The sequence below is a fragment of the Chiloscyllium plagiosum genome, chromosome 51, assembly GCF_004010195.1.
Source record: "Chiloscyllium plagiosum isolate BGI_BamShark_2017 chromosome 51, ASM401019v2, whole genome shotgun sequence".
NCBI lineage: Eukaryota > Metazoa > Chordata > Chondrichthyes > Orectolobiformes > Hemiscylliidae > Chiloscyllium > Chiloscyllium plagiosum.
Window position 1 is genome coordinate 535 of NC_057760.1, and position 26,055 is coordinate 26,589.

Below are 26,055 nucleotides of genomic sequence, written 5' to 3' on the forward strand. Positions count from 1 at the left end.
CCTACGCCCCTCTAGTTCTGGGCACCCCCACCTCAGGGAAAAGGTCTTGTCTATTTACCCTACCTTTGCCCCTCAGGGTTTTTTAAACTTCTATAACGTCCACTCCTCAGCCTCTGATGCTCCAGGGAAAACAGCCCCAGCCTATTCAGCCTGTCCCTATTGATTTGCCCCACTGAGCTCACAGGCCTCCGGCCTGTCCCGCCAACGTTCCTGTGAAGTGGCATCGTTTCGACGTGTCGTTTTTAACAAATGGCATTGACCTCTGACCCTTGCTCCCCTTTGCAGGATTTACTGGCCCGACCCGGCCTGAAGGAGGGGCTCGAGAAATTTTGTCGGGGCGGGGGCTACGGTGTTCTGGTTGTCATGACGATCTCCTTCATCCAAGGGAGCCAACCTTTCCGCCAATTGGCAGTCTACAGCCCGCACTGTGACTTGAGAGAATCGGTAGGTTCTGAGGGGCTAAGTGACGGATTTGGTCTGGGTCGGGCCCTGGGGGTAAGAGTCTTGGAGGGAGGTTAAGCGCTGTCCACGCTGTTGTGGGTCTGGAATCGTGTGTAGGCCAGACTGGGGAAGGATGGCGGATTTCCTTCCCTGGAGGACGTTAGCGAACCAGACGGGTATTTTACAACAAACGGTAGTCTCAGTTACTGGGAGGAGTCACGTTCAATTTGCGTCACGAGAATTGATTCTTGGTCATTCTCCAAGTGGATGTAACTCCAGTAAGTTACGGAGCTGTGTGTTTGAAAATGAAAGGGTTTTGCAAGGTTCTTGGGTAGAGATTGATTGGGGCCTCACACCTTTCAATGGGTGGATGCCAGAGGAATTTACAGAAAGGCTGTCAAAAGCACAGGGAGTGTTGGTTCCCAAGTTGTTCAATTTAACAAACTGGGTGACAGCTATTCACCAGTTCCTTCCTCAGAGCAGCGACCTGACCAATCATAGAGTCCTGCAGCACAGAAATAGACTCTTCGGCCCAACCAGTCCGTGCTGACCATAATCCCCAAACTAAACTAAATATCCCTCCAAACCTTTCCCGTTCACATATTATCCAAATGTCTTTTAAATGTTGTAACTGTCCCAACATCCACCACTTTCGCTGGACGTTCGTTCCACACACGGACCACTCTGTGTTTTTTAAAAAAAATTGCCCCTCGTGTCTGTCTTAAATCTCTCTCCCCTCTCACCTTAAAAACGATCCCCCTAATCTTGGAATTCCCCACCCTAGGGAAAGGACGTCTGCCATTCACCTCATCCATGCCCCTCATGATTTTATAAATCTCTATAAGGTCACCCCTCCACCTCCTACACGCCAGTGAGAAAAGTCCCAGCCTCATCCAGAGCTGATGTTGAATCCAACCCATCTGCGCCAACCATAGATCCTCAATTCATCCACGCCCATTTGTCAGCACTTGGCCCATATCCCTCCAAACCCTTCCTATTCATGTCCCCATCCGGATGCCTTTTAAATGCTGTCATTGTACCAGCCCCCACCACCTCCTCTGGCAGCTCGTTCTATACATGTACCACCTTCTGTGTGAAAAAGTTGTCCCTTGTAAATCTTTCCCCTCTCACCTTAAACCTAAGCCCTATAGCTTTGGACTCCCCTACCCTGGGAGGAAAAAGACCTTAGCTATTCACCCGATCTATGCCCCTTAGGATTTTATAAACCTCTCTAAGGTCACCCCCTCCCCCTCAATCCTTTTTAGGGGTGAGAGGGGCAGGCCTGTGTTACCATTACCTGTTCCTCTTTCACTCATCAGGACCAATGCAAGAATGCCAAGTTTCAGCATGGATATGACAATTGACTCCAGCAGGAGTTAAGATGTCAGGGATTGGTCGTCCACTCTCCGGGGAGCGACTGAGTCAGCGCACCTCGCACCTTGTTGTGAGCGGGTGAAATCTGGCATTCTTGTCGTGAGCGGGCGAGATTTGGAATTCTTGCTATTGTCCTGACGAGCGGAAGACAGACTCCTGGCCTTTATCCGTACCCCGTACGAGAGCTGTTTCAGCAGGGAAGGGAGCCCTGTTCGGGACGTGCATAACCCTGCTCCGTAGGCACTGCCAGGGTGTGGGGGGGGGGGGGGGGGTTCAGAGACAGGACCATCAAAACCCCAAGAAGGACTGTGGGAGAACTCTCCACTGATGCTGTAATCAAATAGACTTTATCCAAAAATCAGGGAGACAATGACCGAGTGGTATTATCCCTGGACTGTTAATCCAGAGACCCAGGTAACGCCCTGGGTTCAAATCCTGTTTGTACAGGACCTGCTGTAATTTCCAGCGTTTTTTGTTTTCAGTGTAGATTCCAGCATCTGCAGTAATTTGCTCCTATGTTAAATGAGTTTGGGAACGTGGTTGGTGTGAACTTGTACAATAAAAAATAAAGTAAAACTATGCCAGTCCTTCCCCTTCTTTCACGGCGTTGTGTTTTTGTAAAATTCATTCACGGGATGAGGGTGTTGCTGGCTGGGCCAGTATTTATTGTCACTCTCTCATTGCCCAGAGGGCACTTGAGAGTTAACTATAGTCTGGAGTCGCATGTAGGCCAGACCAGGTAAGGATGGCAGCTTTCTTCCCTAAAGGACGTTCGGGAATCGACAATGGACCTCACTGTCATCATTTAGACCCTTTCTTCCAGATGTTACTGAGTTCAAATTGCACTAATTGCTGTGGCAGGATTTGAACCCAGGGCGTTACCTGGGTCTCTGGATTAACAGTCCAGGGATAATACCACTCAGTCATCGCCTCCCTGATTTTTGGATAAAGCCTATTTGATTAAAGGTGTGTGTGTGTGTGTGTGTGTGTTGCTGGAAAAGTACAGCAGGTCAGGCAGCATCCGAGGAGCAGGAAAGATTGACGTTTCAGGCCGGAGCCTATAAACCCTATTCGAACCGCAGCAACTTAACGCTTGCACTTTTATATTTATTTAAACTTAGGCTATCTCCTTATGCTACTTTGGTAGGGGGAAGGGGGTCTCTGGTTTGGTCTGTAACTACGGGATGGATTGTTCCCCTCTGAGTCTCCCTCATTCTGTGATTGTAGGTGAGTCGGGCATTGGAGGAGTCAGAGACCCCTTCGCTACAGTTGACGCCAATGGACAGCCCAGATTCGGAAATCGCGGCCTACCACCAGGGAAATGGGCAGGCCTCTCGCAAGAAGGTGCTGCCGGTCGTCGGGGACTTTCTGAAGGCTCGGGAGGCCGGCCGGTCAGACTCCGCGGTCATCTGCCGAGGGTGGCTAACCGGCTTGCGGGCCCCAAGGGGGTGCCAGGAGGAGGATGGGGAGGAGGCTGTCCATGATGAAGAGGTCTGCCTACCCCCCACTCCTATGAACAGCCTGGTGGAGGGCTGCCCTCTGGACGGGGGGCTGCCCAAACTCTCGCAGGAGGCCATCTTGGAGCGGTTCGACAAAATGGCCGCCGAGGCCCCTGCGGTGGATTCCAGCGACAGCTAGGCCCGGAACTGCAGAGGTGGGATGGAGATTCTGGTTTTCACAGTCGAGGTTGTCAATGGGAGAGGAGTTGACTCGACAGTGGGGAAAGAGGCAGGTTTGAAACTAGCTGGAGTCTTGCCCAGGCTCCTGCCCTCGATGAACTTTTGCCTCCCTTCTAGGCAAGGAGACACTTTCCTTGACTTAACACCTGGTATTCCCCCCCCCCCCACTTCCTTCTTTCCCACCTATCCTCGCTTTTCCCACCTACTGCTACTGCGTGTCAATCTTCTGGAGAAAATGTGACCATGGCGTGATGTTGTGGCAGGGTATAATAATTGGGGTGGGCGGGGGGGGGGGCGTGCGGATGTTGAAGGTTCAAAGGCACAATGGGGCTAATGGCGTCTTCCTCTGCTGTCCTGTTGCTTGGCATCCTGACACCAACATCCACAGGAGGAGGCCATTCAGCCCCTTCAGTCTCTTCCTCCTTTCAGCGGGGCATCCGGTTTCCTCCCCACAGTCCAAAGACGTGCAGTAGGGTACAGGGGCTGGGTTGGGATGGGCTGAATGACCTCTCTTTGCACTGCAGGGATTCTAGTGTTCTAACTCTACCTAGGCTTGGAGGGGCCAAATGGCTTCCTATCCCTATTTTCTTTCCCCAAGTTTCTAAAAATGAGCTGATTTGGGCGAGACGATGGCTCAGTGGTTGGCGCTACTGCCTCACGGTGCCAGGGACGGATGATCTTCGGAGGCTTGTGGTCTGGTCCCAATGGTCCCTGGTGCGGTAAGGCAGCAGTGGTTAAGGAGAGACGAGGGGAGGGAGCGTGGGTCCGGGGCAAATGAAGTTGCAGGGGGCAATGGCCAGCATTCATCGGCTCTGCACCTGGCTTGGGGTAGTGGGGGGGGGGGGGGGTGGGTCCCTCCACCTGAGCACAGAGGGCCATTAGAGATTCGTCGGTTTTGCTATAACGCCCGTTTCTTCAACGTGAGTTGGCGACTGAAAAATTTCGACTGTCTAGAAGCGAAACGTTCCTTCCCTTACGCCGGCTGGATCGCGGTTGGCGTAAATGGTGGTGCGATGATGCGATTTTCTTATAACGCGGGGTCGCACCGGGGCGGTTATATCAGAACCAACTGTACGTTCCATCCGGGAAGGGCCCAGTGGAACGGCTTTCCCTAAACCCCTCCCCTGATGGTGAGACGCAGTGAGATCAGACCGGTCCAAATGAGCGGGAGGTGGGGTCCGCGAATGAACGCTCTGTGGCCGGGTTGAGACGCCTCAGACAGCAGCCTTCCACCTCCCGGAGACGTCGACAGGTTCTCCTTCGTGTTTCCGAAGCCAAAAATGGAAAAAAGATTGACTGGGCGTACGTGCGTCGGTGGAAACATGTTTGATTGAAATTTCTGGTGCGGTGTTTGAGCGCAAAATGCGTCTGGGCGGGTGGGGGTGGTGGGGAAATGATTGTAAAATAGAACCATTGGTATTTTCAGGGTTAGGGAGTTTGTATCTGCGTTCGGGTACACCATCCCGGGCCAGAGAATGTCTGTTTGATCTCCCCGCATCTGACGCACCTCTTCTACGGTGATCTCTGAATTCCTCAGTCGAACATCTTCAGTGTATTCTCCACCTCCCCTTCACACACAACGTCAGAAGGGAATGGAGTGGAGGAGAATGGAGGACCCAGGCAGTTGTCCTGTTTTCCCCACCCCCTTCTCTTCTCTCTCTTCCCCCATCCATCCCCCCCCCACTTCCTTCAATTCCTTCCCTCAACCCTTAACTCCATCCTGCCCTCCAATCCCTTGCCTTTCTCTTTCTCCATACCATGGTACTTGTGTGTTGCAGAATTATATGGCACTCCCTGGTACTCGATACAGGCCGTTCTGCTTCGTAGCGGTTTGTCTGCTGCACAATAAGACCTCCTGCCAAACCTCTCTCCGATTATTGATCCCCACCCGTCAGCACGGAAACAGACCCTTTGGCCCGTACAGTCCATGCCGATCATCCTCTGTGTAAAATAAAACATTGTCTTGTGTCTTTTCTAGATCTCTCTCCTCTCATCCTAAACAATATCCATCCCAGAGTCTGGAAATCCCCCAACCCAGGGAAAAGACATCAACCATTAACTCTCTATACCCCTTATAAACGTCCATCAGGTCACCTCTCAACCTCCTACACTCTGGTGAAAAATGTCCCAGCCCATCCAGCCTCTTCCCCATAGCTGAAACCCTTCCATTCCTGACAACATCCTGGTAAATCTCTTCTGAACCCTGTCCACCTTCCTGAGATAACTGGGCGACCAGAACTGATTTGGACTAGAGGCCTCACCAAACTCCCTTTAATTCCCTTCTCTCTCACGTGCTGACCTGCTCCTTCAAGTTCTCAATCCAATACAGGACAAGACCAGGCCCGTCGAGCCTGCGCCAGTCCTTGTCCTTATTTAGACCTGCTCCTTATTGGCCATCCATGAAATCTATCCCTCTGCTCGTCTCATGTTCACGTTAAACGTTGCTGACATATGCACTTCCGCCACCTCCACTAGTAGCGCATTTCAGGCTCCCATCACTGTGTGTGTGTGTGTGTGTGTGTGTGTGTGTGAGAGAGAAAATATTTTCCCCATACTTGTCCCCTGAACTCCCCCCTCACCTTGAACCTGTGCTCTCTTGTAGCTGACCTTTCCACCTTGGGGGGTGGGGGAGAAACTACCAATCCTATCTATGCCCCTCTTATCATTTTGTTGGCCTCTGTCGGGTCACCCCTCAACCTCTGTCTTTCCAGTGAAAACCGTTTATTTAACCCACCCTCATAATTAAAAGCCCTCCAAACCAAGCAACGTCCCAGTAAACCTTCTCTCCACCCTCTCTAAAGCATATCTGTCCACACCTTGAATCACTCGGTCTCATCTGCTATTTTCTGGTTCCTCCCGAGTCCCTGATTCAATTCGTTACTGACTGACTGACTAATTTCAATGGTGATTGTTATGAGCCTAGTTAATGTTATTACTGGGTAAGTCAGATCCCAGACTCAAATCTGGCTTGACTAATCTAGTTTTGGTTTGAATATGGCAGTCTCTCACTGTGACAGAAACACAAAATGTTGCTGATTTTTGGTTTAACGATAAAGCAAAAGTTTACTAGTCAAAATAAGTGCAGATAAAACAGAACACCAATTGATCCATGTATAACACCAAACTTTTAAAAGTGTTTAAATACACGATAAAAGCTTAATCCCAAAACACTCCTTTACCGATTCCAAAACATTCTGTGCAAAGTACTAAAAATTACCCCGTGTATGGTAGAGTCATAGAAATGTACAGCACAGAAACAGTCCCTTCCGTCCAACTCATCCAGATATCCTAACCAAATCTAGTCCCATTTGGCCCATATCCCTCTAAACCCTTCCTATTCATATACCCATCCACATGTCTTTTAAATGTTGTCATTGTACCAGCCTCCACCACTTCCTCTGGCAGCTCATTCCATACACGCATCACCCTCTGTGTGAAAAAGTTGTCCCTTTAGGTCCCTTTTAAATTTTTGCCCTCTCACTTCATACCCATGTCCTCTAGTTTAGGGCTCCCTTACCCTGGGGAAAAAGACCTTGGCTATTCACTCTTTCCATGCCCCTCACAATTTTGTAAACCTCAATAAGGTCACCCCTCAGCATCTGATACTGCAAAACCCCAGTCTATTCAGCCTCTCCTTATAGCTCAAACTTTTCAATATCCTTGTAAATCTTTTCTGAACCCTTTCAAGTTTAACAACATCTTTGCTAAAAGAGAGACCATATATGAACACAGTATTCCAAATGACTTGCTTCAGAGAAAGAAAAAAGAATTGTTTTAAAATACCTCGACAGACTTAAACTTAACTCTGGAAAATTTGTTAACATCTTCCGAGAGCTTTCATTCACCATGATTTCAAGCATACTCAGCGTCTGTGACATTTTAACGCAAACATTTCTCATCTGGGACTAGACTAACCCCTTACTAAGAAGTTAGGTTAATCTAGTTTCGAAAACTAGCTCTCTCAAAACAAAATCACCATGGCTACAGAAATACTTGCAAGTTAATTTAGTTCCTTCAGGGAGACAGCAAAACCAATATGTCATTATTCAAGAAACCAGAACTTTATGCGTGATATCAAAATGTATACATCACCCACAGACTCTGGAGCTGGTAGCTGGGGTGTGATGGTTGGCTTTCTGAGGGAGAAATCAGCTATTGCAGGATAACCAGCCACTAAATGAAGTGTGCATTGCATGTCTAACAAAGTATAGATCAATGTTTGCGGGATTCACTGTTTCAGGGGCCCCAGACATTGCACTATTGGTCCTGGCTATTTCAACATTTACTTGTTTCAGATTCTGTTATATTGTCAGATATATTAAGGTGGTTTCAAATGTTTCCTGATCCCAGGCCAAATAGAAACACAAGCAACTAGCGTGCAAGTCTACGTCTAACCTATGTTCATGTGTGTTTGTGAGAGCCAGCGATTTTAATAACTGACCCTGATTATTAATTTGGCCAGGGCTCAGTCAGTAACACACCCTCTGTCTGTCACCCCAAGCCACGAGGCTATGGGTCCAGTATCCACAACCAGAGATGAGCACAGTATTGAAACTGACGTGGAGTGTCTGCAACATCTTAGGTGAGACCACCTGGGGACGCTGCCCCTTCTCTCCCACACCCGATATTTTGAAGAGCAGAAGAAAAGTTCCTCTCTGATGTCCCAGGCAACGTTCCCTCTGCTGCACAGACCTCAGATTTCAACAGCAGAAGTCAGTAAGTTGTATGCGGATTGGCGTATGCGGATCTTCCACGCAGCAGTGTAATCCTGGGTCCCAAAATGTGTACCCCAACCACTTGGTAGAGAAACCAAATCTGCCCACCGTCGTGCTGAGGGTTCTTGCTGTGTTTAAATGGGCTGCCACATTACAACAGTGACGATGTACCAGAAAGTATGTGGGTTGGCTGGGCACGGGTTTGTGATGCCAATGGTGTGGGTTCAGTTCTCCCTGAGATTACCAGGAAGGATTCTCCATCTCAACCTCTTCACTTTTTGCCTACGGGAGCGCTGACCCTCTGATTAAACCACCAGTCGTCTCTCAAATGAGAAAGAAGTCTCTCTAATGGTCTGGTAGGACTATGGTGACTTTTATCTTTACACTCCAAAAGTACATTAGTTTTAAAGCAGAGTTTGCAAAAAAAAAATGCAGTGCAAACTCGAGTCCCTGTCAAAACTGGTTAGTGGTGACATGCAAGCTAAGCTAAAGAGGAGAAACTAATCAAATATTAATGTTTAACTGAGGACAGTGTCAACAGATTGGATTATTGTTAATTATCAACGACTACAGGTTTGTTGAGAGAGGATCTGGTGTTCATTTACAAGGAATTCTACAAGATGACTGAAGTGGACATGTTGACACAATCTGGGCATGATTGGTTGCATTGTAGGTGATGTTTATCTCTCCTTGTGGTTTTATGGTGTTTTAATCTTGCCACAATTACAGTAGAGGACATAAATCTCAGAAGGAGAGTGATTTTTTTCAGCAGGGTCTGGCGGCCTGTCTTTCAGGTCGCACACGCGGTGGAACTGAATTATGGTGCCCTGCTCTGATTTCAATCCTCACCATGTCTGTCTTTGAGGCGTTGGGGATGGGGAAGTGCAGAAGGGGGTTTGGGGGTTGGTACATCAGGAAGAGGGAAGTCTAATGGAGCCTTTGGGATCTGGTGTAGGCCTTGGGAACAGATGTGGCAAAAAATGAAGGCATTAGGATTAAAATTGTTCTGATTTTTTACAATAATTAAAACCAATTAATTGTACAAAACATCCTGTCAGCTATCATCTCTTTACAGCTTTGTTCTTCGACTCGGTCAGATCTCGCGACCTTGTGCTTTGTAAGAACGACATTAGAACTAGGAGCTGCAAGATGCCATTCAGCCCTCTGAGCCTATTCTGTCGTTTTATTACGATTATGGCTGATCTCCTCTCAACACTTTGCTGCCTGTTCCCTATAACCTTCAACCTGTTACTGATTCAATCGCCTTTGATTGATTTGGTGTCACCTGCACTCTGGTTTAGTAAATTCCACAACACTTTGAGACAAGTCATAGAGATGTACAGCATGAAAACAGACCCTTCGGTCCAACCCGTCCAGGCCGACCAGATATCACAACCCAATCTAGTCCCACCTGCCAGCACCCGGCCCGTTGCCCGCCAAACCCTTCCCATTCATATACCCATCCAAATGCTTTTTAAATGTTGCAATTATACCAGCCTCCACCACTTCCTCTGGCAGCTCGTTCCATACATGTACCATCCTCTGCGTGAAAAAGTTGCCCCTAAGGTCCCTTTTATATTTTTCCCCTCTCACCCTAAACCTATGCTCTCTAGTTCTGGCCTCCAACCCCCCTGGGAAAAGACTTTGCCTATTTACCCTATCCATGCCCCTCATAATTTTGTAAACCTCTATAAGGTCACCCCTCAGCCTCCGACGCTCCAGGGAAAACAGCTCCAGTCTGTGTAATTCCTCCTTGTTTTGAATCCGCCAGCCCTGAGCCCAAACCTGTGGCCTCTCGTTCTAGATTACCTCACGAGGAGGAGCCATCACGTTATATCTAGTGTGTCAATCTCCTTTAGCATCTTGTATACCCCATTTGAGATCATGGAACCCTTTCCTGTGTGGAAGGAGGCCATTTGGCCCATTAAGTCCACACCAACCCTCCGAATAGCATCCCTATAACCCCACATTTCCCATGGCTAACCCACCTATTGTTGATACTATGGGAGTAACTAAGCATAGACAATCTACCCTAACTTGGGCATCTTTGGACCAAGGAAGTCCGCACGGACACAGGGAGAACATGCAAACTCCACCCGGGACAGTTGCCCAGGGCTGGAATCGAACCTGGGTCTCTGACGCTGTGGAGGCAACAGTGCTAACCACTGAGCGACCTTCATTCTTCAAAACCTGAGCCAGTGTGCACCTAAATTGCTTGCTGTGTCCTCAAGACAAACAAGCCTGGAATTAATCCAGTGCACCTTCTCTGAACCGCCTCCAGCGAAATGATATTTCCTGTGCTTCATAGATTCATAGGCTTTTACAGCGTGGAAACAGGCCCTTTAGCCCAATAAATCCACACCGACTCTCCGGAGAATAACCCACCCAGTCCCAGACCCATTCCCCTACTCTATATTTACAACTGACTAATGCACCTAACCTACACATCCCTGAACACTTTGGGCAATTTAGCACGGCCAATTCACCTGACCTGCACATCTTTGGACTGTGGGAGGAAACCGGAGCACCCGGAGGAAACCCACGCAGACACGGGGAGAATGTGCAAACCCCGCCCCCGAGGCTGGGATCGAACCCTGTGTTGATTGGGAGTAATTTTGTTGATGGGGAGACGGTGAAATACTGACAATGTCACTGGAAGAATAATCCAGAGGCCCCTTAGGCCCCTTTTAAATCTTCCCCCTCTCCCCTACTCTGGGGAGAAAAGAGACCTTGAGAGTGTGTTGCTGGAAAAGCACAGCAGATCAGGCAACATCCAAGGAGCAGGACGATCAACGTTCCGGGCCAGAGCTCTTCATCAGGAATGAAGGCCGGAAACGTCGATTTTCCTGCTCCTCGGCTGCTGCCTGACCCTGTTGTGCTTTCCCAGCAACACACTCTCGCCTCTGATCTCCAGGAATAAAAAGGGCCTTGTCTATTTACGCTGTCCATGTCCCTCATGATTTTATAAACCTTTACAAGGTCACCTATCGGCCTCGGATACTCCAGGGAAAACAGCACCAGCCTCTCCCTCAAGCCCAACTCTGGCAACATCCTTGTAAACCTTTTCTGAGCCCCTTCAAGTTATACAATATCCTTCCTACAGCAGGGAGACCAGAACTGTAGGCACCATTTCATAAGTGTCCAAACCAATGTCCTGTACAGCCGCAGCATAACATCCCAACCCCTATACTCAATACTCTGACCAACAAAGGCAAGCATACTAAATGCTTTCTTCACTATCCTGTCTACCTGTGACTCTACTTTCAAAGAACTATGAATTAGGGAATCAAACATGTCTATGTGTGACACTAGTCCTTTATCAACGTGGCTGGCCTTTAACTAGGTTCCCAAGTTCAATTCCAGCCTCTGTGTGGAGTTTGCACATTCTCCCAATGCCTGCGTGGGTTTCCTCCGAGTGCTCTGGTTTCCTCCCGCAGTCCAAAGATGTGCAGGTCAGGGTGAATTGGCCGTGCTAAATTGCCCGTAGCGTTAGGCGCATTCGTCAGAGGGAAATGGGTCTGGGTGGGTAACTCTTTGGAGGGTCGATGTGGACTGGTTGGGCCGAAGGGCCTGTTTCCACACTGTAGGGAATCTGATCTAATTCGACCAGTGTTGCTGGACTGGTTAAAATCAGCTGTGAGAAACTGGAATTCGAGGAGGGCGAGTTAGAGCTTTTGCACACCTTAAGCTGCCTAGGACCTGAATTCATTAAAATCCTTCCCAGTTTCTCTCCCTCTCTAAGTTGCTCCTTACAAACCAAGCTTCGAGTCACTCAGATCTTTTTCAGGTGGTTCTGTGTCGATATGTTTTTGTTGACGGACTCCTGTGAAGCTTATCGGGCCATCTGCCAAGCTAAAGGTGCTATTCGAGATCAAAGTCTTTCCTCTTGTTGTAACGACTTGGCTCGCTTGCTTGTGTCATCCCTGGCACAGAAGAACGACGAGAGAGAGACTGGAACTAGGGTGTAAACTGGGCAATAAATGCAGGTGTGGGACAAAGGCAAGGTACACCTTTGTGCTCACTGAACTTCCTGTCTAACAGTTTTATGGACTTGCAGTTAGCTTCGATGAGGGTGACTCGGGAGGGATTTCAGAGCAGCGACCATTGTTTAAGGCCTAGCTACAGGGATCTGACCCTGCCAGTGCCTGATGTGAGGGAGTACTGCACTGTCAGATGGAGTATCAAATCCAAGCCTTGCTTGCCCTTTTTCATGCAGAATGCCCACAGTGAGGGAACAGGCCATTCAAGCCCTTGCCAAGTCTCCAAGGAGCATCGCACTCCAACGACCCTGCATTTCTCCTGGTCAACCCATCTGGCCTGCACACCACGAGCAGTTTTATCACAGCCAATCCAACCTAACCTGCACATCTTTAGGAAACCCACGCAGACACGGGGAGAATGTGCAATCTCCCTGCAGACGGTCACCCCGAGGCTGGAATCGAACCCAGTTCCCTGATGCTGTGAGGCAGCAGTGCTAACCAATGAGCCACCGCGCCAGCTGAGAGTTAGAGATGTAAAGATCCCCTGGCCCCTCCACTAAAGAGAAAGGAGGATTTCCCCCTCCTGTCCCGGTGATAATATTTCACATCACTGAAAACAGACAGTGTGTAAATCCACTGTGCTGCTATGATTGGCTCACCTCCAAAACTTGGGGTTGACTGAAGCATACAGTAATTCGGCATGGAACCAGACCCCTCAGTCTGTGTCGACCAAACTAAACTCGTCCCACCTGCCTGCGATTGGCCCATATCCCTCCAGACAGTTGTTATTCATGTACTTATGTCTTTTAAACGTTGTAACTGTACCCCCCACCGAACCATTTCCTCTGGACATTCATTCCACACACGAACCATAAGACATAAGAGTGGAAGTAAGGCCATTCGGCCCATCGAGCCCACTCTGCCATTCTATCATGGCTGATGGGCATTTCCCATCACCGAACCACTCTCTATGTAAAAACAAAGATTGTCCCTCATGTCCTTTTTTAAACCTTTCTCCTCTCGCCTTAAAAATATGCCCCCTGATCTTGAAATCCCCCACCCTAGGGAAAAGACCTTTGCTCTTCACCTTATCTATGCCCCTGGTGATTTTATAAACCTCTTTAAGTCACCTCTCAACTTCCTATGCTCCAATGAAAAAAAATCCCAGCCTCTCCCCATAATCCAAAGCCTCCACTCGTACCGACGTCCTCTGCAAAACGCTCTCCGGTTTAATAATCTCCTTCCTGTAACAGAGCGACCAGAGCTGGACATGATATTCTAGAAGAGGCCTCACCAACTGCCTGTACAGCCTCAACACGATTATACAATGGGTACATGAATAGGAAGGGTTTAGAAGGATATGGGCCAAGTGCTGGCAAATGGGACTAGATTAGGTTGGGATATCTGGACGGCATGGACGAGTTGGACCGAAGGGTCTGTTTGCGTGCTGTACATCGAGCCCCTGGGCATCTGTCTCCAACAAGAATTGTTTAGACCCAACCAGCCCAGCAGAGGGCAGCCTGCTCCATGATCCAAGCCAGCCAGAACCAAGGGGTACCTCCCCTCGGAGTTTGAGCTTGGCTTATAGACTGGTGGGAGATTGCCAAACGGGAAGAGTGCACGCCAGCCCCGAGGAATCAAACTCAGGAAGCTGTTGCTTGTGTGCAGCGGAAAAACAGGGCCAAGAATCTTCTGGCACTTAGCGCGGAGCTTAATTTTTCCTCCTTCCTCACTCTGTCACGAGATGGGCAGTGAGTGATGCCAGGGGCAGAGATTCCCCCACCCCCACCTTACCCCTCTCCCCTTTCCAGCCCAAATCAGCATTCGATGTTAGAAACAAATAACAGGGGCAGAACAGTCAATCCAATAAGCCGTTCAGTGGCTGATTTTTACCTCAACGTTGTCCCTCCAGGCTCTCCCCATATCGCTTGGTGCTTTCAACATCTACCCAGTTGTTTCTCAAACACATTCAGTGAATTATAGAATCCCTACTGTGTGGAATTCAGACCATTCAGCCCATTGAGTCCACATCAACCATGCGAACAGCATCCCACCCAGACTCTATCCCCATAACCCTGCAGTTCCCATGGCCAATCCACCCTAACCTGCACTTCCCTGGACACTATGGGGCAATTTGGCATGGCCAATACACCCTAACCTGCACATCCCTGGGCACTATGGGACAATTTAGCATGGCCAATCCACCCTAACCTGCACATCCCTGGACACTATGGGAGAATTTCCCATGGCCAATCCACCCTAATCTACACATACCAGGGCACTATGGGTAACTTAGCATGGCCAACCCACCCTAACCAGTATGGCTCAGTGGTTAGCACTGCTGCCCTCATAGCACCAGGGGCTCAGATTCGATTCCTGCTTCGGAATCTGTGTGGAGTTTGCACATTCTCCCCGTGTCTGCCTGGGTTTCCTCTGGATGCTCCGGTTTCCTCCCACAATCCAAAGATGTGCCAGTTAGATGAATTGGCCGTGGTGAATTGCCCATAGAGTTCAGGGATGTATAGGTTAGGTGAACGAGTCAGGGGTAAATATAGGGGTGTGGGTCTGGGTGGGATACTCTTCGGAGGGTCAGTATGGACTTGTTGGGCCGAAAGACCTGTTTCCACATTTTAGGGATTTCAATTTTTAAAAAATTAGGGATTCTAATTCAATCCCTGGATGCTACGGGCCATTCAGCATAGCCAATCCATTCCAACCTGTTCATCTTCGGACGGTGGGAGGAAACTGGAGCACCCGGAGGAAACCCACGCAGACACGCGGGGAGAATATGCAAACTCCACACAGACTGTCGCCCGAGGGTGGAATCGAACACAACCTCCATTTGTTCCATTCCACTATGACTGCTAGCCCTTCAAAACCTTGCTCAAGAACAAGAAAATGAACAGAAAGAATTAAATTCACAGTGGTGTCTACACAACCCTGAAGGTGGTGACTGAAACACTAGGCAGCAAGCAATGCATTTCACTTTTGTTTTGAGGAGACGTCACTGCTGCCATTTTGCTGTGAGACTGTCACAGACTCATCGAGTCATAGAGTCAGAGTCATAGAGTCACAGGTTCACAGAGTCACAGCGTGGAAACAGATCTTTTGGTCCAACTCATCCATGCCGACCAGATATCCGAACCTAATCTAGTCACATTTGCCAGCACTTGGCCCATATCCCTCTCAACCATTCCCATTTATAGAGTCACAGAGATGTACAGCACGGAAACAGACCCTTCAGTCCAACTCGTCTATGCCAACCAGATATCCTAAATTAATTGAGTCCCATTTGCCAGCAATTAGCCCATATCCCTCCAAACCCTTCCTATTCATGTCCCCATCCAGATGCCTTTTAAATGTTGTCATTGTAACAGACTCCACCACTTCCTCTGGCAGCTCATTCCATACACGCACCACCCTCTTTGTGAAACGGTTGTCCCCTTAGGTCTCTTTATATATTTCCCCTCTCAACCTAAACCTATGCCCCTCTAGTTCTGGACTCACCCACCCCAGGGAAGACCTTGTCTATTTACCCTATCCATGCCCCTCATGATTTTATAAACCTCTGTAAGGTCACCCCTCAGCCTCCGCCGCTCCAGGGAAAACGGCCCTCACTTATTCAGCTACATGGCTTTAGGAATAGTTACAGCACTGAAGCAGGCCATTCAGTCCATCCTGTCTGTGCTGGCTCTCTGTCAGAGCAATTCACCTCATGTCACTCCCCTGTTCTCTGCGACCCCCGTACCCCTGCAATTTTATGTCCTCCTTCAGATAATGAATCCTCAGCCCCACACACTCTGCACTCTGGATCTTAACCAGTTGCTGCATTTTCACTAAGTTTCAGAGTTTTAATTGTATTGAATTAGCTTTATTGTCACACGTACTCACAGGAATACAGTGAAAAGTTTACAAGTTGCCAATTACTGCATCATCTCAGGTAAAAACAAAGGTACCTAGGCACAGATTTTTGAGTAGAAATTCTGAGGAAAAAAATTATAAAAATAAAAGTGAACATTCTCTTAAGAAATGCAGTGATTCACGCCCATTAATAATTACATTTGGTGTGAGCATTTCTCTTGGAGGGTACCGAATCTGTGGAATTCTTTATCGCTGTGTATTTAAGTACATTCATGGCCAAGACATATTTTTAATCAGTTATGGAATCATCAATCAAATCTCTTCAAGAACAGCCACAGCTTCTTCAATCTTCTCTCAAGTCTTCACCCTGTTCATGACGATTTGTGTACACAGTGGCTCGGTGATTAGCACTGCTGCCCCAGAGCAACAGGTACCCGGGTTCAATTCCAGCCTTGGGCAACTGGCCGCGCAGGGTTTGCATGTGTTCTCCCCTGTTGTCTGCACGGGTTCTGTCCTAGCGTTCTGGTTTCCCACCCACAGTCCAAGATGTGTAGGGTGGATTGGCCAAACTAAATTGTCGGGAGCGTGCAGGAGAAGTGGGTTAGAAGTAGGGGTGATTGGGATAGAGTGGCTGAGAGTTAGCAGCCGTAATGTTCTTTGGAGAGTTGGTGTGGACTTGATGGGCTGAATGGCCTGCCGTAGGGATTCTATAAACTGGACCCAGTTAAACCTTAAGGTTTTATACCCATTTATTGTAACTGTCTTGCTTTTAGACTCTTCTTTCCATAAAACTCATACACTTTATTGACAGTGCCCTCAATCTGTCCTATCACTCTCCTTTGCCTTTTCTGCCTGGTCCCCAGGGAGTCAGGTGGGAGATCCCTGAGACATTTCTGATCTCCCCCCTGGGAGGTTCCTTCTGCGGCTCTGCACCTAGTAACCACAGTCGCAGTGCGGGAAGTGAGGCAGCCAATTTGCACAAAGCCCTCTTCCCATAAATGATAACGTCACAATAATTGGGTTGTCTGTCTTCTGATGATGTTTTGGTTGGAGTTAATTGCCCGCAACCAAGACGCCAGGGAATTTAAGAAGACTGTATCAAACCGTTGTTGAATGCCTCTACAGCTGTGGGCACCGTGTGCTGCTGTTCCAGGGAGCTGACTGCGGGTGAATGGCAAAGTGCCAATGCCCATTCTCTTAACCATGTCTTAACCTGGGTCTGTTGATCAATGGTTGGGAATATGAGGAATACTGGAAAGAACATTTAGAGTCATACAGCTGTACAGCATGGAAACAGACCATTTGGTCCAACTCATCCATACTGACCAGATATCCTAAATTAATCTAGTCCCATTTGCCAGCATTTGGCCCATATCCCTCTAAACCTTTCCTATTCATGTACCCATCCAGATGCCTTTTAAATATTGTCATTGTACCAGCCTCCACCACTTCCTCTGGCAGCTCATTCCATACACGCACCACCCTTTGTGTGAAAAAGTTGTCCTTTGAGCCCCTTCCAAATCATTCCCCTCTCATCTTAAACCTATGCCCTCTAGTTCTGGACTCCCCCACCCCAGGGAAAAGGCCTGCTGTGTTTTTCCAGCACCACATTTTTCAACTCTGGTCTCCAGCATCTGCAGTCCTCACTTTCTCCCAGGGAAAAGACCTTGTCTATTCATCTTATCCACGCCCCTCATGATTTTATAAACCTGTATAAAGTAACGCCTCAGCCTCAAATGTTCCAAGAAAAACAACCCCGGCCTATTCAGCCTCTCTGTGTAGCTCAAACCCTCCAACACCCTTGTAAATCTTTTCTGCACCCTTTCTAGTTTCACAACATCCTTCCTATACCAGGGAGACCAGAACTGAACACAATATTCCAAAAGTGGCTCAACCAATGTCCAGTACAGCTGCAACATGACCTCCCAACTCCTATACTTGAAGCGCTCACCTATAAAGTCTTTAGAATTTATAACAGTCTTTCGAATTCCCCTCCTCAAAAGGCAGTGGGTTAAAGAACCTTCAATTTTTTTAAGGCAGAGGTAGCTTTTTTTATTATCCAAGGGGTTGAGAGATTATTGAGAGGATGCAGGAGTGTAGAGTTGAGACTAAAATCCTGATCCTACAGAATGGCAGAGCAGGTTTCAGAGAATCATAGAATTCCTACAGTGTGGAAACAGGCCCTTCAGCCCAACAGGTCCATGCCGACCCTCCGGAGAGTAACCCACCCAGACCCAGACCCAGAGCCATTCCCCTACCTTATATTTACAAGCTGACTAATGCACCAAACTTACACATCCCTGAACACTTTGGACAATTTAACGTGGCCAATTCATCTAACCTGCACATCTTTGGACTGTGGGAGGAAACCCACGCAGACACGGGGGGGACAATGTGCAAACTCCACACAGAGAATCACCCGAGGCTGGAACTGAACCTGGATCCCTGGAGCCGTGATGCAACGATGCTAACCACTGAGCCATCGTGCCATCCCATGGGTTTGTAAGGCTGAACCTGACATTTATATGTTAAGGAGGATCAGGATGAGGCCTTTCAGTCCCTCGAGCCTACTCAGCCATTCTAGAGTAGAACTGATTTGCTATCTCCATGCTATTCCAGAGGGTAGTGCATGTATGGAATGAGCTGCCAGAGGAAATGGTGGAGACTGGTACAATTGCAACATTTAAAAGGCATCTGGATGGGTATATGAATAGGAAGGGTTTGGAGGGATATGGGCTGGGTGTTGGCAGGTGGGACTAGATTGGGTTGGGATATCTGGTCGGCACAAGGAAATTGGACTGAAGGGTCTGTTTCCATGATGTACCTCTGTACGACTGTAGGATCTGCATTCTCCCCATATCCCTCAATGTTTTTTACCACAGGAGGTCCCCAAGTTAGAAACGTCTGACTTATGAATGCTTGTACTTATGAATGTAATCTCACACAAAGGCGTTACTTTAAATATCCCGGGCACCACATGACAGGAATAATGTGCAGACTTTGGAGAGGGTATGGAAGAGGTTTACCAGGATGCTGCCTGAATTAGAGGGTATGAGCTGTAAGAGGAGGCTAGAAAAACTTGGTTTGTCTTCTATGGAGTGGCGGAGGCTGAGGGGAGACCTGACAGAAGTCTTTAAAATGATGAGAGGCGTAGTTAGGGTTGACGGTCAGAATCTTTTCTCAGAGTTGAGAAGTCTAATACCAGGGGGAATATCAGGTGAGAGGGGGAAGTTCAAAGGAGATGTGAATGGGCATGTCTTTTTACACAGAGAGTGATAAGCATGCACTGCCAGGGATGGTGGTGGTAGCAGATATGATAGGGGCCTATAGATAAGCACGTAAGTATGCAAGGAATGGAGGGATATGGGCCAAGGGCAGCAGAAGGGATGCATTTAATTTATAAGACCATAAGACATAGGGGTGGAAGTAAGGTCATTCAGCCCATCAAGTCCACTCCACCACTCAATTATGGCTGATGGACATTTCAACTCCACTTACCCGTATCCCTTAATTTCTTGTGAGACCGAGAATTTATCAACCTCTGCCTTGAAGACATTTAACGTCTTGGCCTCCACTGCGCTCCGTGGCAATGAATTCCACAGGCCCACCGCTCTCTGCCTGAAGAAATATCTCCTCATTTCCGTTCTAAACTGACCCTCTAATTCTAAGGCTGTGCCCACGGGTCCTAGTCTCCCCGTCTGATGGAAACAATTTCCCAGCGTCTACCCTTTCTAAGCCATGCATTACCTTGTAAGTTTCTCTTAGATCTCCCCTCAATCTTCTAAACTCTAATGAATACTATCCCAGGATCCTCAGCCGTTCATCGTATGTTAGGCCTACCATTCCAGGGATCATCTATGTGAATCTCCACTGGACACGCTCCAGTGCCAGTATGTCCTTCCTGAGGTGTGGGGCCCAAACTCGGACACAGTATTCTAAATGGGCCCTAACCAGAGCTTTATAATGTCTAAGTAGCACATTTGGCGTCATGGTCGATGCAGCATCATGGGCTGAAGGGTCCGTTCCTGTGCTGTACTGTTCAATGTTCTATCCAACATTTGAACATTTTCTGTAATTTCATCTTGTCTTGCATTGTGTTCTGACTTGCGAGCAGAACGGAACCTGTGTGCAGACTCAGTTGCAATCGTACTCGATGACAGAGTTTCCACAGCTCATTGGAGTGTTCCAACCGTTCTCTGAGTGAAGAAAATTCCTCCTCAAACAGTACTAAATTGGCCTAGCCTCTTATTCTGAGACTGTGGAGACAGTAAGGACAGCAGATGCTGGGAGCCAGAGACTTATTCTGAGACTGTGTCTGATCTAATCTGATCTGCCCTCACTTGCCGGTGTGGATACAATGATGGGCTTATGACCTTCAGCAAGGTATCTGTACTCGATTGATGATACTTATGTTAACTCCTACATGAACTCAATGTGGGTAACATAGCACTGAAAGATTCTGCCTTCCATCCATTGACTCCATCTATACTTCCCACTGCATGAAAAAAGCAATATATGTGATTAAAGACCCATCCCATCCCATTATACTCTCCTCCAGTTGGGAAGAAGATACATAGAACATAGAACATAGAAGAATACAGCGCAGTACAGGCCCTTCGGCCCTCGATGTTGCGCCGATCCAAGCCCACCTAACCTACACTAGCCCACTATCCTCCATATGCCTATCCAATGCCCGCTTAAATACCCATAATGAGGGAGAGTCCACCACTGCTACTGGCAGGGCATTCCATGAAGTGCCTCCACATCCTTCCTATAGTATGGCGACCAAAACTGAACACAATACTCCAGATGCGGCCGCACCAGAGTCTTATACAGAACTTTGAAAACACCAACAGCGGGTTTTGAGAAGATTTGTAGCTCAGGTTGAGGTTCTTGATGAAAATGAACCTTCCAGCTCAGCGAGCAAACCTACATCTAGAACCTACCAACAGATTCAAGAACAGCTTCTTCCCCGCTACTACCAGGCTCATGAAAAGACCTCTCATATACTGGAGTTCTCTGCACCTTCTCTGTCGCTGTAACACTGCATCCTGTTCTATCACCCTAACTTACTTCTGTAAGATTTGTCTGGTTAGCAGGCAAAACAATACTTTTCACCATATCCCGGTGCGTGTGACAATAATAAATCAAATCACATTGGTGTTTTACAATTCCCAGTACTCACATACCTTACAAAAAGCTGCACCTGGGCTAGTAAAAAACAATTCAGTTACAAACTGTAGTGTGTTTTCTCCAGCGTGTCATGCTGCAAGTGGCATGATGGGAATTGAGAGAAGTCACATACCGTTCAGTGATAACTTGAACATGTCGCTTTAAGGGGCACTCTAACTATCAGACATAAGACTGCCCTCTGGTTCTAGACCCCACCTGCTTGCCTCACCTCCCACTGGGCAAGGGAAAGGTCCTACCTGTATCTATCCTTTAAGAATTGTGCATGTTTGAGTGAGATCAGGTCTCAAGCTTCTAAACCCCACAGAATGTGGGGGTTAGGGAGAACCAGTGGCTCAGCTGGTTAGCGCCGCTGCCTCACAGCCAACAGGGACCTGGATATGATTCCAACCTTGGAGCGACTGTCTGTGTGGAGTTTGCATGTTCTCCCTGTGTCTGCATGGGTTTCCTCCGGTTTCCTCCCACAATCCAAAGATGTGCAGGTTAGGGTGGATTGGCCGTGGTAAATTGTCCCGTAGTGCCCAGGGATGTGCAGGTTAGGGTGGATTGGCCACGCTAAATTGTCCCGGGTGGATTGGCCATGTTAAATTGTCCCATAGTGCCCAGGGATGTGCAGGTTCGGGTGGATTGGCCATGCTAAATTGTTCCATAGTGTCCAGGGATGTGCAGGTTAGGGTGGATTGGCCATGCTAAATTGTTCCATAGTGTCCAGGGATGTGCAGGTTAGGGTGGATTGGCCATGCTAAATTGTTCCATAGTGTCCAGGGATGTGCAGGTTAGGGTGGATTGGCCATGCTAAATTGTCCCATAGTGCCTAGGGATGTGCAGTTTGTGTGGATTGGCCATGCTAAATTGTCCCATAGTATCCAGGGATGTGCAGGTTTGGGTGGATTGGCCATGCTACATTGTCCCGTAGTGCCCAGGGATGTGCAAGTCAGGGTGGGTTGACCCTGCTAAATTGTCCCATAGTGCCCAGGGATCTGCAGGTTAGGGTGGATTGGCCATGCTAAATTGTCCCATAGTGCCCTGGGATGTGCAGGTTAGGATGGATTGTCTGTGTTAAATTAACCCGTAGTGTCCAGGGATCTGTAGGTTACGTGCATTAGTCAGGGGTACATGTAGAGTAATGGGGTACGGGGATGGATCTGGGTGGGTTACTCTTTGGAGGGACTTGTTGGGCCAAATGACCTGGTTCCGCATTGTAGGGATTCTATGAACACAAATGTAGCCCTGATCCATTGAATCCACCCTTGGGTCTGGCTAATCCCAGGAATTAGTTTGGTGAACCTTCATCACACTGCTTTTATGGCACGTATTTCTTGTTTTTTTTCTTCCTGTTTTATTCCCCCAATTGCACACACCTTCTGCTTTCCCAGGCCAGTCTCTGGGGATGGGGTGACAGGGTGCGAGCGATGATGACGACGACGCTGTGGATAAGGAGTGATGATGAGAGTTCCATTCACAGAACTGCTGCCGCTGAGCAGGAGACAGGAGGCGGGCCAAGGGATCACTGTAGGCCCGAAAGGAAACCAAAAACAGACTGCGTGGAATTTTTCCTGAGTTACATCACCCCACACACCCTGAACCACAGATAGAAACAAGGGATGTAAATATAGGACTTGCCAATCACGCTCTGATTACAAACTTACACAGTGGGGAAGAAGGGATTTCAAGAGTCATACAGTACAGAAACAGACCATTCAGTCCAACTAGTCCGTGCTGAGCAAATCTCCCAAACGCAACTTCTGCATTTGGCGCACAGTCCTCCAAAACTTCCCTATTCACGCACCTATCCAAATGTCTGGTAAGTGTCAGAACTGTACCTGTGTCTACCACTTCCTCTGGCAGTTCATTCCACGCATGAACCAGCATCTGTGTGAAAAAGCTTTCATGTACCGGTCCAGATCTCTCTGAAATGTTGTAACTGAACCCACACCCACCACTTAGTCGGGCAGTTCAGTCCACACCCTCTCCATGATGAAGCCACCCCTCGGGTCCCTTATCAATCTTTCTCCTCTCACCTTGAGTTTTTGAGCTCCCCCACACCTAGAGAAAGGACCTTGGCTATTCACTCTATCCGTGCCCCTCATGATTTTGTAAGCCTCTATCGGGTCACCCCTCGATCTCCGACGCTCCAGTTATTAGGAGAGTGGTCGCAGTTGGTGTTGATGTAGTGAGGGCCAAGAGAGAGATTTCGAGGAAGGAGATTTTATTTTCTGGCACAGAAGGTGATCATGAATGTGCTGCCTGAAGGGTCGGTGGAAGCAGATTCAATCGGAATTTTGGAAAGAGGGAATTGAATGAACACCTGAGAAGAAAATGGCAATTGGGAACAGGGGACAAATTGATCTTGTGAGCTAGTATAGGTGGGGTTGACCAAATGGCCTCCAACTGTGCCATAATGTTATATGACCGCATTATTGCTGACACAAAGGTCCCTTTTAAGATTATTTTTCCTTTTCCCATCAAGCCAAACTATGGGGCATCCGTCTATGAATTTCAGGAGTGGTGTAGTGTTGGTCTGTACAGCCCAACAATTGGTAGAATAAACCAGACACGTTGCTTGTGCCAAGTTAATTGCATGCCGAACTTGGCCAGCCCCACTTGCAAAACTTTTAAGTTCGCTTCTGCGATTGGACAACAATCATTGCACAATCCTGACTGCGCTAAAGCAACGCAAATTGAACATAATTCGTCCAGCTCACATCCTGACTCATTTACACCCGCTGGAACTGAACTACATTCATACCATTCTCTGTAAACAAAAAAATGCTATGTTCAAATTTTGCACCTTCTCTGAGGTTGGGGGACTCTATTGCTTGATCTTTGACCTCCTTCTGTATCGGTGACTCAGTCATTAGCAGTGCTGCCTCACAGTACCAGGGACCTGGGTTTGATTCCAGCCTCGGGCGACTGTCTGTGTGGAATTTGCACATTCTCCCAGTGTCTGCGTGGGTTTCCTTCAGTTGTTCCGGTTTCCTCCCACACTCTAAAGATGTGCAGGTTAAGGTGGATTGGCCTTGCTAAATTGCCCATACAGTGTTCAGGGATGTGTAAATCAGGTGGATTAGCCATGGGAAATACAGGGTTACAGGGAGAGGGTAGAGGGTGTGATGCTCTCCAGGAGGTCAGTGTGGACTTGTCGGGCCAAATGGCCTGTTTCCACGTTGTAGGAATTCTACTCTACATAGTAATTCTGTGATTCGGTTAATCAGAGTCAATTTGTCAACCAATCAAAGACCTTTTCCTCCAGTAGTATAAATCAGTCCGAGCCGTTGAAATTTGGTATTCTTGCATCTGTCCTGAAGATGCAAGATGAGACGGGTTGGCAACACGTATCTCTTTTTGGCCATATTCGCTAATTGTCCTTGAGTTTTGTGTTCTTGATTGGGCCATTGCAACCATATCGCTGTGGGGCTAGACTCACATGTAGGCCAGATCAGCTTCTTTCCCTAAACGGCATGAGTGAACTGGACGGGTGTTTAGGACAATCAATGATGGTTGGTTAGTCACCGTCACTAAAGCTAGCTTCAGGTTGCAGATTTTATTAGTTGAATTTAAATTCCACCAACTGGTGTCCTGACAGGATTTGAACCTGTGTCTCTAGAGCATGAGCCTGGACACCTCACTTGGTAATCCAGTGACATTACCACAACACCAACATCTTCCAGAAAAGTTGTTGGAAAACTTGAAAGGAAAGATTTATAAGGAGACATTGCCAGGGCAGGAGTGTTTGAGCTTTTGGGAGAGGCTGAATAGACTGGGCATATTTTCCCTGGAGGGGTCAGAGACTTTATGGAGGGGCATGGATAGGGTGAATTGCCAATGTCTTTTTCCTAGGGTGGGGGAGTCCAAAACTAGAGGGCATAAGGTTAAGGTGAGAGGGGCAAGATTTGAAAAGGACCTGAGGGGCAACTTTTTCACTCTGAGGGTGGTGCGTGTATGGAATGAGCTGCCAGAGGAAGTGGTGGAGGCTGGTACAATGACAACATTCAAAAGGCATCTGGATGGATATATGAATAGGAAGAGTTTAGAGGGATATGATGAAGGGCTTTTGCCCAAAACGTTGATTTTCCTGCTCTTCGGATGCTGCCTGACCTGCTGTGCTTTTCTAGCACCACTCTAATCTTGACTCTGATCTCCAGCATCTGCAGTCCTCACTTTCGCCCCGTTTAGAGGGATATGGCCAAAGTGCTGACAAATGGGACTAGATTAGGTTAGGATATCCGGTTGGCATGGACGAGTTGGACCGAAGGGTCTGTTTCCATGCTGTACGACTCTGTGACTCAGACTTGGAGGTGATAGTGTTACTTGTGGATCAGTCAGAGATGTGGTTAAATTATAGAAGGTTCTTGAGGAAGGAAGGGTTACCATTACAGAGAAAGCCACTTCTGTAAGTTCTCACTTAAAAAATATGTATTTACCCTTATTCTTTCATGGAATGTATATATCATTGGCAAGGTCAACACTGAACCGAATCCCTTGCTCCATCCATTTCAGAGCACAGTTAGGTCTGGAGTCACATGTAGGACCAGACTGGGTAGAGATGGCAGATTTCCTTCCCTAAAGGGCAATAGTGAGCCAGATGGGTTCTGTCACAACAAAATTTGCAAATAATGGGACCAATTTAAGGTAAAGATCTGCAAACGAGGAGATGCTCTGCTTGGTTCTTCTTAATTCTAAATGGCTCATCTTATCAGTCAATGTGTTACCATAGTGTCGTGCTGTAACTCCTCCCTCACTTTCCTTCTCATCTATCTGCAATTTTGAAACACCCAGCCTTGAGATCACTCAGTCACCATTTCCTGGGGGAGC

At 48.0% G+C, this 26,055-nt stretch overlaps 1 protein-coding gene across 1 annotated transcript; it reads left to right on the plus strand.

The window, feature by feature from the left end:
• Nucleotides 1–285: 285 nt before the first annotated feature.
• LOC122544786 (exopolyphosphatase PRUNE1-like) lies at nt 286–24,274 on the plus strand (the record flags this gene model as incomplete). The annotated part of the gene is made up of 3 exons (XM_043684118.1): nt 286–444; nt 3,043–3,963; nt 24,244–24,274. Coding segments are annotated over 2 exons (570 nt in total), but the record flags the coding sequence as incomplete, so codon positions are not given.
• Nucleotides 24,275–26,055: the final 1,781 nt, after the last annotated feature.